This window comes from Marmota monax, unplaced genomic scaffold (assembly GCF_021218885.2).
Source record: "Marmota monax isolate L192 unplaced genomic scaffold, Marmota_monax_Labrador192_F-V1.1 WCK01_AAM20220418_F8-fsc00014, whole genome shotgun sequence".
Lineage (NCBI taxonomy): Eukaryota > Metazoa > Chordata > Mammalia > Rodentia > Sciuridae > Marmota > Marmota monax.
This window is the reverse complement of record NW_026695222.1, coordinates 10307027-10324807: the sequence shown is the minus strand read 5'-3', so window position 1 is coordinate 10324807 and position 17781 is coordinate 10307027. Positions and strand designations below refer to the sequence as shown.

Here is a 17781-nt window from a genome sequence, read left to right as displayed (position 1 = left end):
GTTGGAGGATGCATAGGAAACATTGCTGAATTTGTGAACAAATAATATTAGAATAAATTTGATTCCTGTGGCATGTTCCTGTAATCCCAGATATGTGGAAAACTGAGGCAGGAGGATCCTGAGTTTGAGACTAGCTTGAATCTCATTCTAATAAGACCTTATCTCTAAATAAATAAGTATTTGAACAAATTTTGCAGTGTGGGAAGTTTGGTATACAATGAGTCCAGGGCTGCAGGTGTAGCTCAGTGGTAGAGTGCTTATTTAGCATGTGCCAGGCCCTGGGTTTGATCCCCAGCACTGGGAGGGGAAGGGAAAAAAAAAAAAGATTAAGCAGCTTTTAGCATGTATTACTAGAGTCTTTTTGATAATTGAATTCGGAAAGAACCACTTCTGAGCTACTGGAAGACATACTCTTTTTTCTTTTTAAATATTTATTTTTTAGTTATAGGTGGAGACAAAACTTTATTTCATTATGTGATGCTGAGGATCGAACACAGAGCTTCATGCATACTAGGCAAGTGCTCTACCTCTTAGCCACAACCCCAGCTCCTGGAAGACATACTCTTAATAGTGAATAATTTTCTTATTAAGAACATTGTTATTTGGAATAAGTGTCTAAGTGAAAACTACTGACAAAACAGTTACTTTGATTAAAAGAGAAATTCATTCATTGCCTTTTAATGGGCAAGCTGTCGAGTCAGGTTGTCCTTCGTTAGTTGTGTTGTATTAGAGTTGTTGATGGCTTATTTTCTTTTTAAAAAATGCCAGCTGGCCAGGTATGGTGGCACATACCTGTAATCCCAGCAACTTGTGAGGCCAGCACAGGAAGATTGCAAGTTTGAGGCCAGCCTTGGCAATTTAATGAGACCTTGTCTTAAAATAAAAGAATGTAAAAGGGACTGGAAATGGTAGCTCAGTGATAGGGCACCCCTAGCTAGGTTCCATTCCCAGTACTGCAAAAAAGAAAAAAGAATAAAAGGAAAAAAAAAAAAAAAAAACTCAGCTGTTGGTCTCCTTTCTATTTTCCTGACACCCTCTTCACATCTTTTAAAAATTTCTTCTCTCAATCTAACTTCCATGTATGAGAGAAAACATCCTACTCTTGACTTCCAGAGTCTGGCTTATTTCATGATGTTCTCTAGTTTCATCCACTTACCAGCAAATGACATAATTTCATTCTTCTTTATGGCTGAATAAAACTCCATTGTGTATATATACCACATTTTATTTATTCATTTATCTGTTCACAGTTGCTTTAACTTGCCTTTTGTGAATTGTGCTGCTCCAAACACTGGTATGTATATATCACTGTAGTATGCTGATGTTAGTTCTTTTGAATAAATACCAAGGAGTGGAATAGCTGGGTCATGGGGTGATATCATTTTTAGACTTTTGAAGAATCTCCATACTGCTTTCCAAAGTGGTTGTACTAATTTGCACTCCCACCAACCATGTACCTTTTCCCTCACATCATTGTCAATATTTATTTTATTTGCATTCTTTTATTTTCCTTTGATACCAGGGATTGAACCCAGGGGCACTCAACCACTGAGCCACATCCCCACCCTTTTTTATTTTTTATTTTGAGACAGGATCTTGCTAAGTTGCTTAGAGCCTTAGCCTCCAGAGTTGCTGGGATTACTGGTGGGTACCACCACACCTGGCTATTATTTGTGTTCTTTGATTTCTATTCTAACTGGTATGAGATGAAATCTCAGTGTAGTTTTTGATATCCATTTCCCCTGACTGCTAAGGATGTTGAACATTTTTCACATTATTTGTTGGCCATTCATATTTCTTCTTTTGAGAAATGTCTGTTTAGATCATTTAACCATTCATTGGTTGGGTTGTTTTGAGGTGTTTTTTGAGTTCTTTATAATATTCTAGATGCTAATCATCTCTTGGATGCAAAGCTGGCAAAGATTTTCTCCCAGTCTCTTCTCTTTTCACATTCTTAATTTTTTCCTTTGAGGTACAGAAGCTTTTTGATGCCATCCCCCTTAATGATTTTTGGTTTTCTTTCCCTCCCTCCCTCTCTCCCTTTCTTCTTTCCTTCCTTCCTTTTTGAACCAGGGATTGAAGCCAGGGGCACTTACGCATTGAGCCACATCCCCAGTCCATTTTATTTTGAGGCAGGGTCTTGCTAAATTGCTTAGGGCCTAGCTAAGTTGCTGAGGCTGTCTTTGAACTTGAGATCCTCCTGCTTCAGCCTTTGGAGCAACTAGGATAATAGGGAGGTGCCACTATGCTGGCTCTTGGTTTTATTTCTTGAGGAGATATAGAGGGAAGGAGGAGGGGAGACAATGGGGAGGCACTGGGAATGAAATCTACCAAATGTGCTATGTCTACATTCAAATATACCATAATGAATCTCACTTATATGTAATTATAATGTAGTCATTAAAATAATAATGTTAATGATAGTGGGAGATCAGTAGAGTAGAGGAAGCAAATTAGTGGGAGAGATGAGGGAAAGGGAAAATACTGGGGAATGAGATTGACCAAATTATGTTATATGCATGTATGTATCCCATTATTATGTATAATTATAATGCATCAGTAAAAAAAAAAAAAAAAAGCCAACTGTTGCCAGGTGCAGTGGCATACATACCTATAATCCCAGCTATTTGGGAGACTGACAGGGAATATTATGAGTTCAAGGCCAGGCTGGGCAATTTAGTGAGACACTGTCTCAAAATGAAAAATGAAGCTAGGCACACTGGTATACCCCTATAATCCCAGTTACTCAGGAGGCTGAAACAGGAGGTTTGCAAGTTTGAAACCAGCCTCAGCAATTAGCAAGGCCCTGTGTCAAGTTAAAAAATAAAAAAGGGCTGGGGGTGTAGCTCATTGGTAAAGTACCAATAAAGTAAAATACACACACACACACACATATCATCATCATCATCATCATCATCATCATAATAATAATAGTAACAAAACAGCATGTATTAATTAACTTTAAAAATGACGATTGTTTAGGACTGGGGATGTAATTCAGTGTAGAGTACTTGCCTAGCATGGGTGAAGTCCTGGTTTTGATCCCAGCACTACCCCCTCAAAGTCAGCTTTTTAGCATAAGTGTGATACATAGCAAATACCATTTGAAAAAGTAATCCTTAATCTGTATCTTCAAGTAAAGGTGTTATTTAAATTTTTTTTTTTTTTTTAGTTGTAGTTGGACACAGTAACTTCATTTTATTTTTTATGTGGTGCTGAGGTTCGAACCCAGTGTCTCGCACGTACTAGGTAAGTGCTATACCACTGAGCCACAACCCCAGGCTCCAAGTAAAGGTATTATTTTAATAATGAACATGAAAGTAACTTATTTCTTCTTAGGAAAAAAAGTGCTGTGGGAAAGCACTTTCCCCTTGATACTTTAAAAAAAAAAAAACAAGCTTTACTGAAATATAATTTACATACCATAAAATTCTGTGGTTTTTAGTGCATTTATGTACAATCATAACCATTATCTTATTTGAGGGCATTTTTATCACTCCAAAAAGAAACTATGTACTGATTAGCTTCACTCCCCATTCTGTCCTCTCTAGTCCCTGGCATATACTAATTTTTCTGTCCCTGTGGATTTGCCTAATCTGGGTATGTCATAAAAACAGAATCATATAATCTGTGGCCTTCATCCTACTATTGAACTACATCCCTAGCCATTTTTATTTTTATTTTGAGAGAGAGTCCTGTTAAGTTGTCTCGGCTGACTTCCAACCTGTAACCCTCCTGTCTCAGCCTCCAGAGTCACTGGGATTACAGGTGTGCACCACCACACAGGGATCTTTGTGTATTTATTTATTTATTGGTACTAGGGATTGAACTCAGGGGTGCTTTACCACTGAGCTACATCCTCAGTCCTTTTAATTTTTGTTTTGAACAGGATCTCATTAAGTTGCTGAGTGTCTCACTAAATTGCTAAGGCTGGCCTCAAATTTGTGATCCTCCTGTCTCAGCTTCCTGGGGGCATGCACCACCATGCCTTGTTCTGTGTTTAATTTTTTGAGGAATTGTTAAATGCTTTCTAGAGCATCTACTCCATTTTACAATCCTAGCAGTAATTCTATAAGAGTATCCATTTCTCCACATCCCTGTGAACACTAGTTATTGTCTATCTTTTTAACTCTAGCCATCCCAAGTGGGTTTGAAGTGGACTTGCCTTGTGGTTTATATTTGATTTCCCAAATGATTTATGATTTCAGTATGATTTGTTGTATCTATAAAAATTCTTTGTAATTTTGCACATGAAAAATTTGGAAACATAATTTTGTAACCTGATAAAAATCTCCAAATATATTTCTAAAATAAGTTTTCAGATAATCTAATGAAATAAAGAACCTAGGCATTGATTATTAGCAGCTGTTAAAACCATTATGCGTGGCCATGTGGCTCAGTGGTCAAGTGCTCCTGAGTTCAATTCCTAGTACCCAGCACCCCCACCAAAACAAACAAACAAACAAACCCAAAACACAAAACATTTTGGAGCTTTATAATGGGCCGGGGGTGGGGGTCAAGCTGGCAGTATTCTGATGAATCATAACATCTCTGAAATTGGGACAACCACATCTTTTGTTCCTTCTATGTGATATAGTGGGAAGAACATAACATTCATGAAATATTGCTCCCCTCTTCACAAAGCAAATCAAATCTGACTCAGATTAAGCTTCTAGATTTAACAGTTTATAGGATGCTATTAGCAAATTCAGAATGTGAGAAATACTATAGAACAAATGAATCATTACTGCAAATAAACATAAAAAAAAGAGTAAAAAAAATTATTACAGTTTAAAAAAGACTCAAGACATATTAACTAAATGTAATGTGTATTGCCGCAGTCCGGCTGCAGCAAAATAACCCGGGGGTGACAAGCAACTTGTGTAGATTGATACAGCAGGAGTAGGAGCTGTTTATTGTAGGACCAGAGGGATATTTATACATTCCACACAGCTTATCTTAATTAGCATAAACTAGATACATCAGTCAACCAATAAGGAATCTCCACACTTAATGGCTCGCTGGCCTTACTTCACAAACCACTCCCTCTGGCAAAATGCCAGGCGCCATCCTGACTTGTTTACAGACTCTAACAGTGTATACCCAAACCGGCATTCAAAGATATTTATGAGACCATTGGGAATATCAGATGATTGTTATTTTTTTTAGGTATGATAATAGTATTGTGATTATATTTATTTTGTTTTTCGTGTGTGTTTGTGGGCGGGCGGGGGGGAGAGATTGTATTTAAAAAGGAAGACACTTTTAGAGACAAGTACTGAAATATTTATGAATGAAATGATATGATGTTTGCTCCAGTACCATAAGAAAAGAGAAAAAGGAAGATGTACATCTTTAGCCAGATTTAAAGGAAAGTGTTTGTATTATTGAATGGTAGAAAAATAAATATCACAGTTAATAAGCATAGCTATAGTGATTGTTCCTTTTGGACCCATGTTTCTGTTTTGGCTCTGTTAGCCATTAAAACCAAATATTGACTTGAAATCAGACTTTCAAACTATTTTATGACAAAGTGTTATAAATGAAATTTTTTGTCAAACATAATGAAAAATATTTAATCATGGATCACACAAAAAATGGGTTTATATCAGTATTTTAGTGGTATCAATACCATTATTGTGATCATGATTCTGTTTCATTTGAAAATTAATTTTTTGAGGTATTTACATATAGATTAGTACCTATGCCATAGGTAAAGATATGTTGGGAATGTTGCTCTTATTTATTAGTAGGTACGCAGTCAAAACTTTTGGTTGTCAGTACTGTGGAAAACAAACTGGGCAGATCACAGAGATTTATTTGGTGATTTGAGCAAATTTGACAAGTGATGACGGTGTTATGGAGTGCTGATGAGAGATGTGGAGATATGTGGACATATACTTAAGTATGATTTAAGAAGAAGCATTAGTAGGGTTACAGATTTGGGGGTTTTTGGAAGACATGTTGGCAAATGGAGCTTCTGTGTGTAGGAAGAAGTTGAAATCTGGCTCCTGTGAATTGTGCAGGCAGTTTTCAAATATTGATTGACAAATAACTTAACCCACAATTAGTTTTCAAACATTGGTTGACAGACAGCTTAATGCAATGTTGTAAATGCATTGATACTACTCATTAATAAAGAGAATGCCTTCCATTGATGTGTCAGCAGCACTGTTACCAGAACATTGTGGAATAGTTCCAGGATTTCCGATGTTCTTCTAAAAGAAACTGAGGGCCCTGGTCTTTTATGATGCTTCTATTCTCCTAGTTGCCTTTTCTGTGTCTCCAGTGATGTGAATGCTTCTCCCACTTTTCAGGGAGTAAGGCCGATCCCTAAGTCAGTGCCTCTACCTGCACTGACTGCAAAACTCCCCATTTTTCCCTTCTTCCTGTCTGGGCCTTTGTTAGCCCATACCCTTTACTGAGTTCAAAGTGACCTGCTGGTTCTTTCTTTCCAGAGTCTGGTGTGTTAGCTAGAGTGGACCTCTCAAGTCCTTAAGTCTAACCCTCACAGCTGAGAAGCAGAAGCAGCCCAGGGAGACTCCGCCTTGCCCAGGGTCTTGCTGCTAGCTGGTGGGTCATGGAAAATCCTTTTCCTTCCTGTAGTTCATGCCCAGTTAGCAGTAGTACCACTACAGCTGTTCTGAACCTCTAAGGCAGGGATTCTTAGTAGTTGAATAACTACTAAAAAAGAAGAAAAACATGGTTTTGATATGTTTTTAGTTTTTATATTTTAAAATTATGTTTAACTTAAAATTGTGTTTTTTTTAATAATTATTACTTAATACATGTTAAAATATGTCAGTAGTACTAAAAATATATAGTAAAAGTTAATTCTGCCTCCTTCCATCTTCCCTCTTCAAAGACATCCCTTTCTATAGGTACTGTGAATAGTACTTGTAAAATCTTCCAGATATATTACATGGCTATTCGATGTAATAGTTATTTAAGTTTGATATTTCAAATAACAATAAAGGAGGATATGTTTTAGCAGATTAAGATGTGCTCCTCCTCTTCTCCTTCTTGTTTGTTTTTTTTGGGGCTGTGGATCAAACCTAGGACCTTGTGCATGCTAGAGAGGTGCTAAACATGCCTGTGGATGATTGTGTAAGGAGGTTTGATTCAATTTCCCAGTGTCAGTGGAAATGGTTTCTTAAATCAGTCATACTTATTAAGTTACTTTTCAAAGGTTCTACTTTAAGAAGGGCTTTTGTGTAGAGCAAGTGGTGGTTAGTAGAGCAGTTTAGTTATGTGTGAGTTTTCTAATATTGGGGGGGGCCTTTTGTGTATGGAAAGGACTACTTAAAATTACTTGGTTTTCAAATTAATGTTTAATTTATTAAAATGTCAAGTTAAAAATCTAATTTTCCTTTAGTTTTGTTATTGTAAGCATAGTACTTTTGTTTGGAATAAGGAACAACAGTTTTCACTTTTTAAAAAGTTAATGTTAATTTAATAGTTTAAATTCCTTCATACTCTTTACTCAGTTAATTAAATTTCCAGAGACATTTAAAATACACTTATACATTCAGTCTGTCAAACATAGTCAGTCCTTGACAGGTCAAACTTGAGATCAGTGCTTTTCATTAGCTAAATCTGAATTACCAGCACTTAAAAAATATTTATCCTAGCTCAGCACCAGTAATCCCAGTGACTCAGTAGACTGAGGCAGGAGGATTCCAAGTTTGAGGTCAACCTCAGCAACTTAGTGAGACCTGTCTTAAAAATAAAAAGGTCTGGGGATGCAGCTTAGTGGTAAAACACCCCTGGGTTCAATACTAGTTCTTCCTTTCTCCTGCAAAAAAAGAATCCTAAACATAACTCAAAGTATTAGTACTATGTCTTTGACATACTTCATTTTATTGCTCACCATTTTCTTCTCACAGTTGTAGTGTCACTCAAATGTGGAGGACAGATTTACTATGTCAGAGAGACAGGTTTTTTGGACTGAAAATACAGGACTATGGTATAGTTATTGGTCAAGAGATTTAAGACTGGGAAAAGGCTCTGTGTTTTTAGGATAATCCTACTTAAGAGGTACCCTTCTTTGTAGGAGAAGCCTAAATGTGGTCTCAATGGCAGAATCCATATCCAGAGTTTGTTTTGCTACCCTTTGTATTTTTTTCTTTTTTTCAAATTAACCCTTTAATCATCCCCCCAAATCAATTTGGATTTTGTGTTTCTTTCATATATTTTTTGTGAGGCCTATTATTTTAATTTTGGGAGTTGGATTGATTAGGGTTCATATCTTTTGCATGCCAGGTTTTGTGAACTTGGACAAGATACTTAACCTTTCTGAGTCTCAGTTTCCTCACCTGGTAAATATCTGTCTTTCCTTCCTTGTGGTTGAGTCAGGATCCAGTGTAGCTATTTGAATTAACACAGTAACATTTTACCTTCCTCCTTTTTTTTCCCTTTGTGGTAGCAGGGCTCTTTACCACTGAACCATGTCCCTAGCACTTTTTAATTTTATTTTGAAATAGGGTCTCATTAAATTGTTGAGGGTCTCACTGTGTTGTTGAGGCTGGCCTTGAACTTGTGATCCTCCTACCTCAATCTCCAGAATTACTGGGTTTACAGGTGTACACCATCACCCTCAGCTCCAGGAAAATGTGGTCATGGGGTGGGGGGATAGGAAGGGAAAAGAATTGAGTAAAAATGCAATAAACTGTGTGGTCTTTACTTTTTGAACTATCTTCCCCTTAGTTGTATGACACACTGTCCTCATTTTTTCCTGTCTCTGGCTTTTCCTCAGCTCCCTCATACCCTCCTTCTTTGGCCACTCTTAAAATTACCAAGATATTCATCCTCAGCCTTGTGTTTCATCTTCCTTGCTAACCAGGAGAAATTGGTCTACAGAACAGATATGGTTGATAGCCACCAACCTGCTTGCTTCCTCACTTGGCTAATTCCAAGTCTCCTATGACCTGCTCAGAACTGACCTCATCTGACCTCATCTTCCCTTTAAATATGTTATTTTTATAATCTCTGTCTTGATGAATGGCATAACCCAGAAACTTACACAGAAAGCTTGGATGATGATGTTCGTCTGGTTGGTGATACATTCTTTTTTTTTTTTTTAAAGAGAGAGAGAGAGAGAGAATTTTTTAATATTTATTTTGTAGTTTTTGGCGGACACAACATCGTTGTTTGTATGTGGTGCTGAGGATCGAACCCAGGCCGCACGCATGCCAGGCAAGCACGCTATCGCTTGAGCCATATCTCCAGCCTGGTGATACATTCTTGTCCATCTTTAGTATTTCTCAAATTAGCCTACTTTTGCCCATCTCTTCTGTCCATTAGTTTAGGCTGCTTCTCATGTAGATAACTGTTGCATATTCTCAATTTTCTAATCATTACTACTTCCTTGTTCAAATTTGTTGATCACGTGACTGTCACAGTGATCTTTTTGATTTTCTGATCTAATCACAGCACTCACCAGTTTAAGATCCTTTGAATAAAATCCAAACTTCTTAACAGAGCAAGCTTTGGGAATTTAACCCCTTTTAACCCTTTTCCTGAGCCTATTGACTGTTGTCTGCTGTGTTCTTTCAGGCTCTCTGCCTTTGGATGGACTGCCCATCTTCCTCTTTCTTAAAAAGTATTAAAATTTCTTAGAAAGCATCTCCTTCAATGAGCATTTCATTACTGACTGCCACAAGACTGACTTCAGTATTGATCCTGTGCTTATTTCTATCAAGTCACTTATCTGATTGTGTATAATCCATATGCTTATACTGTATGATGTTTTTTTTCAAATGGGCAAAGTACTTTTTTCCCCCCCAAATATACATTTTTTTTTTTTTAATTGTAGGTGGACACAGTACACCATGCTAAGGCTTGAACTCAGTGCCTCACCCTTGCCAGGTGAGTGCTCTACCACTGAGCCCCAGCCCCAGCCCTCTATGATAATCTTTACATCAACTTGTGCAGATTAAATGTTTTATACTCTTAGACGAATCCTTATGGCCAAAATGTTAAGTAATATGTAAATTTACTGAGGCATGTGTTCACTTTACTTGCCCATTGAATTTAGTGGCAGCAGAACTAAGTTCACCTCAGTATTCAGTGAACGTAGGTAGATAGCCTCACTCAGCATCAAATTCTTTTTAATGTTTCCGTTTTAGGCATGCCACAACTCTAAAAAAATCATTAATACTTTTAGTGTGAAAAGTGATATTCAGAAGGAAAAATTAATTCTATTTTTTATCTAGTCATCAAGATTTATAGGAATCTCACATCAATTATGTTTTATTGTGTTTTGTAAAATAAATCATGATATCCCCATTTACTTGAAATTTTTGTGTGTGTGGTTTTTTGAATGTCAGAATTTTGTTAGTTTTTCTGCTACACTGGTTGCTCTTTGAGAACAAGGACTGTGTGACTTGTTTTATAGTCTTCTTTACCTCCAGCTCTAATGTAGTATCTGCTTTATAGTGGGAATGAAGGATTTCTTGCAGTAGAACCATATTAAAGACCCTCTGATTTTTGATTGCAAATTGATAACCTTGTGAAACAAACTGGTATTTCTTATAAATTAAAAAACACAACTCGATTATTAGGCATAGTCCAGGTACCTGGTTCCAGCAACAGTGCTGTGTGTCTTGCAAGGCAGCCAGATAGCGCGTGACTGTGAGATGGAGTTTGTGCACGCTAACTGGGAATTTACCAACTCCAACCCCACAAGCTGGGGATAGAACCCAGAACCTTCTGCTTGGTAGGCAAGTGCTCTATCACCCAAGCCACATCCCCCAGCCCTAAATGGACATTTTGAGGAACTAGGGATTGCTTACATTTTAATAACAGTTCAGGTTAGAAATATTTATATCATATTTAATTATCATTTAACCATATTTAATCTTTAACTGTTTTTTGTTCCCCAGATGATATGGGGACTTTTTTCTTTTCTTTCTTTTTTTGTCAAATGGCTACTTATTCTTGGTCACATATGGCTTATGAAAATCTGCATTTTGTTTGTGAACTCTTTTACCCTGCTTTGAAGCATAGTCCAGAACCTTTTTCTTCTTACCTCTTGACCTTCAAACCCAATGATTATTGCTTTTGATCCTATTTGTCTCTATTCTAGATGTCTTGTCACAGACGTACTTCCTACAAGAGGTTATTTAGGTAAATAGTATACTATATTTACCATAATTAATATTAACATATTGAATATTAGGATAAAAGTTAACAAGGATTTGAAGTAGTTTCATGAAAGTAATTAAAATAACAGTGGTGGGCTGGGGCTGTAGTTCAGTGGCAGAGTGCTTGCCTAGTGTGCATGCGGCACTGGGTTAGATCCTCACCACGATGTAAAAATTATAAATAAAGGCATTCTGTCTACCTACAACTACAAAAAAATAAAAAAAAATAACAGTAGTACTTCCTTTAAATAATTTTTTTTTAATGTGGTGGAGATAATAGCATGGCCAAAGAAAGAATTTAATTATTTTTGGTATAATGAAATCTAACCTGTAGGTTGCCATTAGAGCGTGACAATTATATAATAAAAGAGCAAAAAAAATTTTTTTCTCCCAATACTGGGGATTGAACTCAGGGCTTTCCATTCTACCTCTAAGCAACACTCCCAGCCCTGCTTGTTTTTTATTTTGAGATAGGGTGTAAGTTGTCCATGTTGACCTTGGTGGATCCTCCTGCCTCAGCCTCTTGAGTAGCTTGGATAACAGGTGTGCACTACCATGCCTGGAAAACCAGAATAATTTTTGTGAGGTCTATTGATATAGAAGTATTTAGTTCACTGTTCATCTATTTTAGAATTTGTATTTTCTAGTTTTTAAACTAGAAAATACATTTAAACAAAAAATTTTAAGTCTCTGTAATACTTTCAGAACTCATAAAATTTTGTTTTCTTTTGTAGTGTTGGGGATTGAACCCAGGTCCTTGCAAATGCTAGGCATGCACTGAGCTATCCCCAAATCCTTCATAATGTTTTTAAGATGTTTTTTTTTTACTTCTCTTCACTTCTTCCCCACCCCCACCCCCTTATTTAAGTTATGCATTGGTAACTCAAATATATCTTGGAGGCCAGGCAGGAAGTGTGAATGAGAAAATTTGATCTGTTGGGTTCTGTGTTACATTGGGGGTTCTATAGTCTACCTAAAGTAGTTTTTTGTTGTTGTTGTTTTGTTTCTTTAAAATTTTTAACACATTATGTAATGGATTTGTGACTTTCATATTAACTGTGAAAGAACTATTAAAGATTGCATAAAATTTAGTTTATGTTTCTATTTGAAACTGAATCATTAAACAAAAATTTAAGTAATTATACTATTATTCTTTTATACCCATCTGAAATAATATTTACATAATAATAGCTCCTTAATTTTCCCAGGTACATTTTTCCCCTTAAGATTGCTTTATGTATTTTAATTATTCATTTTCATGTCTAGTTTCTGGTAGTTTATTGAGGACTAAGAGCATATTTATTAGTTCTAGTAGGAGCTCAATACATTTGTGTTAAATATTGCATAAAGTAGCAGGCATACATTAAACAGGGAGAGATTGTTTAAAACTAAAATGTGAGGGTAGTCTAGCATAACATTTCTTTCTTTTTATTTGTATAATGATTTGGAATACTGTGTCTGCACTATTTTTTTTTTTTTTTTTTTCGGGGGGTGGGGGGCATCAGGGATTGAACTCAGGGACACTCAACCAATAAGCCACATCCCTAGCTCAGTTTTGTATTTTATTAGAGACAGAGTCTCACTGAGTTGCTTAGCACCTTGTCATTGCTGAGACTGGCTTTGAACTCCTGGTCCTCCTGTCTCAGCCTCCTAAGCTGCTGGGATTACAGGCATGCACCACTGTGCCCAACTGTATCTCCCCTAAATTTTACCTATGTTTCTTGGGAATCACTAAGAATGTTAATGATGATACATCCATGTTGGGTTTGATTTTGACAAATCTCTGCACACATGATGACCAAACAAGTTCATCACAAATAGCTAATGATACAAGAAAAGGTCTGGAGCCGGACATGGTGGCATATACCTGTAATCCTAGCAGCTCAGGAGGCTGAGGCAGGAGGATTGTGAGTTCAAAGCCAGCCTCAGCAAAAGTGAGGCACTAAGTGAATCAGTGAGACCCTGTCTTTAAATAAAAAATACAAAATAGGGCTGGGTATGTGCCTCACTGGTCAAGCGCCCCTCAGTTCAGTCCCTGGTGCCAAAAACAAAACAAAAAACTGTTTTTAGAAAATATAATGAAATTTTAGTATCCCTTGAATGAAGAAGGGATTTGGAATTTGCACACCTCAGTTTTGTTTCTAGCAATGATGTTTCTAGCAGTACTGATAGTCACAGATCTCTTTGGGTGATTGTTTTCCTTTTTCTTCTTTTTATACTACTGGGGATTGAACCCAAGGCCTCATGCATGTTAGGCAAGTACTCTACCACTGAGCTACATCCCAGACCTTTTTATGTTTTATTTTGAGGAAGGATCTTGCTAAGCTGAACAGGCCTGGAACTGAAATCCTCCTGCCTCAGCCTTCAAGCAGCTGGGATTACAGATGTGCACCACCACTTCTAGCTGGGTCAGTTATATTTCATCTGTAAAGTGATAAAGGACTTGATCATCTAAAATTGTTCTGTCCCTAAAATGATCTAATTCTAAAATGCTGTAATTTCTAAATGAAATGTTAACACACAGTGAATGACCTTATCTCATTTTAAGAAGAGTTTGATCAGTTTATTGAAAAATATCTAATACTGTGTGTGCACGCCTGCACGTGCATGTGTGTTAAAGAATTCTAGAAAGATAAAGAATAAATAGGTAGTAATTACTAGGTCTGGTAGGAGGGGACCTGGATGGCTGGTGGGAAGAGATCTTTTATTTATTATACTTTCCTTTGTGTTTTTTGAATTTTATAACATGTATTTGATTATCCATTCAATAAAGACAATTTAAATATAATCTTGTATCAACAGTGAGGCACAAGATTTACTTGTTGCATATATAGCAGAGGGTAGATGATATAGCCTATTCTTAAATTTATTTTTATTTTTTATTTTTTATTTTTTTGTTAAAAGCTAACACATACATATTATTAGCCCAGGCTCACATTGGGTTAGAATCATCAATATTAGTATCTTCTACTTCCACCGTTATCCTACTGGAAGGTCTTCAGCGGAGTAACAAACATGGAGCTGTAAACTCTTATGATAACAGTGCCTTCTTCTGGAAATCCTGAAGGACCCTGTGTGAGGTGGTTTTACAGGTTTTTTTTTGTTTTTTTGGTTCCCAAGAACAGTTAACTACTGAACCATATCCCCAGGCCTTTTATTTATGTTTGATTTTGAGTTGCTTAGAGCCTTGCTAAGTTGTTGAGGCTGGCTTCCAACTTGTGATTCTCCTGCCTCAGCTTCTCCAGTTGCTGGAATTACAGGTGTGTGACACCACACCTGGCTTATTTATTTATTTTTTTGCAAGTAGAAGGCGTACACTCTAAAATAACAATAAAAGTACAGTAAATATTTATTATCATTATCAAATGTTACATACTCTACATAATTTTATATGCTATACTTTTGTATGACTGACAGCACAATAGGTTTGTTTATATCAGCATCACCATAAACATGTGAGTAGTATGTTGTGCTGTGACATTATGTTAGCTACAACTTGCCACCAGATGATAGTTATTTTTTTGACTCCTTTATAATATAGGGACCACTATTTCATACGTGGTTCATTGTTGACCAAAATGTTATTGAGGCACATAACTGAATATAAATGTATACATAAAAAAAAAGTTAGAGTAAAGGGAAAGTAAGGGTGTATTGGTGGGAACCAGTCCAAAACTGTTAGTACAAAAAAAACTGTTAGTACAGAGAATACAGTTCATTAGATCCTATGCATCTATTTATTTATTTTGGTGGTGGGGATTGAACCTATGGCTTTGTGCATGCTAACACAGGCATTCTACCACAGAGCTACATCCTCAGTCCCCCATGCAGCTATTTAAAGAAGACTGTATATTGAATTCTCAAGTTATAGTAGCCAAGAAAGAGATGCCAAGAAATTCACTTGACTTACAAGATAAAATTGTGAAAAGCAGCTTTTTCTGGCACTAAGATTTGAGGCATTTTTATCTTTTTTTTTTTTTTAATTGTCAATGGACCTTTTTTTTTTTTTTTAAAGTTGTGCTGAGAATTGAACCCAGTGCCTCACACATGCTAGGTGAACTCTTTACCACTGAGCAACCATTTTTATCTTAAAAGAGGTGTTATGAGCTATTGTGGAAGATATTTTCAATAACTCTACAGTCAAATGGAGGTCCTTTGTTATGTTTTGGAGGGAAGTTTCTCTGAGTGGACCCTTTTTAAATTCTTATAGTCTGATATACAAGCATATAAATGGCTGCCCACTTTATAACTACTGATTATTGCCATAAATTTCAGTGTTCATGTTTGCTTGTCTGTTTAGGATCATTTGTTATATGATTATATATTTCTCTCACTTTCCCTTTTTTCCCCCTTTGGTGCTAGAGATTGAACCCAGTGCTTGTGAGCACATGCTCTACCAACTTTGTTTGTTAAGTAGTGCTGGGCATACTGTGTGAATAAAGGTTTTGCAGTTGTTTGAAATGGGAAAGTAGCAACATTAAGGCATACCAAGCAAAAACAAAAAACAAAAAACTGTTAGGGTAGTAATTACTGTCCTTATTGTAAGAGATGATTTACTTTTAACATTAAGTCTATTATCGTTAAATTGAGTTTTATTAATTTCATATTTTTATATTAATTTATATGTATGTTTTAGTTCTACTGTAGTTGAACTGTCCCCTAAAATGGATGTGCTGGAAACTTAATGCCCTATATAACAGTATTAAGAGATGGGATGTTGACTACCCCACCTTTACCCCATCCCCATACTGGGGATTGAATTCAGATGTTTCATTTTTTGCTATAATATGTATATTATTTAGCTTATGTTGATATATAGAGTTAACATTATTTTACTAATATACTGTTTTCTAATAAAATATATTTTACTATATACTATTATTTTACTAAAATAATAAGAGATATTAATATTGAGAAAATGTTGCTGCTACTTGGGAGGCCGAGGCAGGAGGATTTCAAGTTCAAGGCCAGCTTTAGCAATTTTTCAAGGCTCTATTCAACTTAGTGAGACCCTGTCTTAAAATAAAAAATGAAAAGGACTGGGAATATAGCTCAGTGGTAAAGTGACCCTGGTTCAATCCCCAGTACCTAAATAAATAAATAAAAAATAATTGAGAAAATGTTTAACTTTATACATGTTGAAAGTGGCTCAAAAACTTTAAAAAAAAGAATCAGTTGCTTTAAAAAAGGTCTCAGTTAATATATAATAACAAGAAAAGGGCTGAAGTTCACCTTCATAAAAATTTCTAAAGCATATAATTAATTATCCTTTATAGGAAAAAAAAAAACATTGGGCTTACAGAAGAAAACCAATTTAAATGAAAGTTGGGTGACTTTTAAAGCATTAGTTCTGTTACTCATCTTTCAGTTGTTTCAAATTTGAACTCTGCATGTAAATGTCTGTCTGTGAATAGTTCATAAGCTGAAAAACAAAAACAAATCTTTATCGTCTAGAAATGTATATATAAAATTCCTCCACAAAAAGGTGCTATTCTGTTATTTCCCCATCTTGCTCTTCTTCAACAATCTATGTATTCTTCTGTAATAGCCAGTTGCATATTTATATAGTCATGTACAGATACCAGGTGGCCCTTGTACTCCATTCCCCACTCAGGTTTCACCATCACTGGTGTTCCTGTTAATCCGTTGAGGAAAGGTTTGGAATTGAGGGATAAACTAATTGCGAATACCAGTGAATGCTGCAGGCTACTTACCAATAACCTCCTGAGTGAGATCTGTGTCTTGTGACTGGAACAGCTACTACTGCAGGCCCAAACTGCTAAGCATCAGGAGAAATGCAGCAAGAATAGATTTCTGATAAAAGAATGAATTCAGTCAGCACAAAAACTGACAGGTTCTGTAGCTATATGACAGGATAATTTTATGTTTGCGTATGTTTCTTATAAAAATATTTTCTTTAGTATTGGGGGGTGTATAAGAATTTTAAAAGGGTTTTACATCTTTCTCATTTGAAAAACCCTGCTGTAGTGATCTGGTTGTAGATCTTCTAAGCAGATTTCCCCCAATCCCAAACCTTTCCTCAATGGATTAACAGGAACACCAGTGATGGTGAAACCTGAGTGGGGAATGGAGTACAAGGGCCACCTGGTATCTGTAGATGACTATATGAACATACAACTTGCGATTACAGAAGAATACATAGATTGTTGATGAAGAGGAGGAGGATGGGGAAATAAGAATAGCACCAAATGAAAGGCAGTTTTCTACGTGTACATCATTTCTCATAACTGAATTTTGTTGAGAGTTAGAAAAAGAAACTTTGAAATTATTTTAAAAATTGCCGATTAAGGACAATTTTAACTTACTTTGGAAATTAGAGTAGTCAAAAGACAACATACCCTCGAATAGGTGGCCATTTCATCTCTACATGAAGCAACTGTAGGCAGGACTAGATGGTTATCAAAAAGGATCCTGAATACTGGGTGTAGTGACTCATGCCTGTAGTCCCAGTGACTTGGGAAGCTGAGGAGGATTGCAAGTTGGAGGTCAGATTCAGCAATTTAGCAATGCCTTAAGCAACTCAGTGAGACCCTATCTCAAAATAAAAAATAAAAAGGGCTGGGATATGGCTCAGTGGTAAAGCACCTCTGGGTTCAATCTCTAGTACAAAAAAAAA

General features: G+C 36.2%; 2 protein-coding genes across 6 annotated transcripts in view; one reads left to right on the top strand and one right to left on the bottom strand.

Moving 5' to 3' along the window:
- The window catches only part of Ptpra (protein tyrosine phosphatase receptor type A), a 122477-nt gene that overhangs the window by 8257 nt on the left and 96439 nt on the right, over positions 1-17781 (top strand). The window contains exon 2 of one of the 5 annotated variants that reach the window (XM_058575536.1): positions 9815-9867. The exons of the other annotated variants lie outside the window; for them this stretch is intronic. The gene's annotated coding sequence lies outside the window, so the exon portion shown is untranslated. The remainder of the gene's footprint in view (positions 1-9814; positions 9868-17781) is intronic. 5 annotated transcript variants of the gene reach the window in all.
- LOC124085361 (small nuclear ribonucleoprotein F-like) lies at positions 16664-17526 on the bottom strand. Its single transcript, XM_046432984.1, has 2 exons — positions 17504-17526; positions 16664-16820 (listed from the first exon to the last, which is right to left on the bottom strand). Exons 1-2 carry the CDS (start codon positions 17524-17526, stop codon positions 16664-16666), a joined length of 180 nt encoding a protein of 59 aa, XP_046288940.1.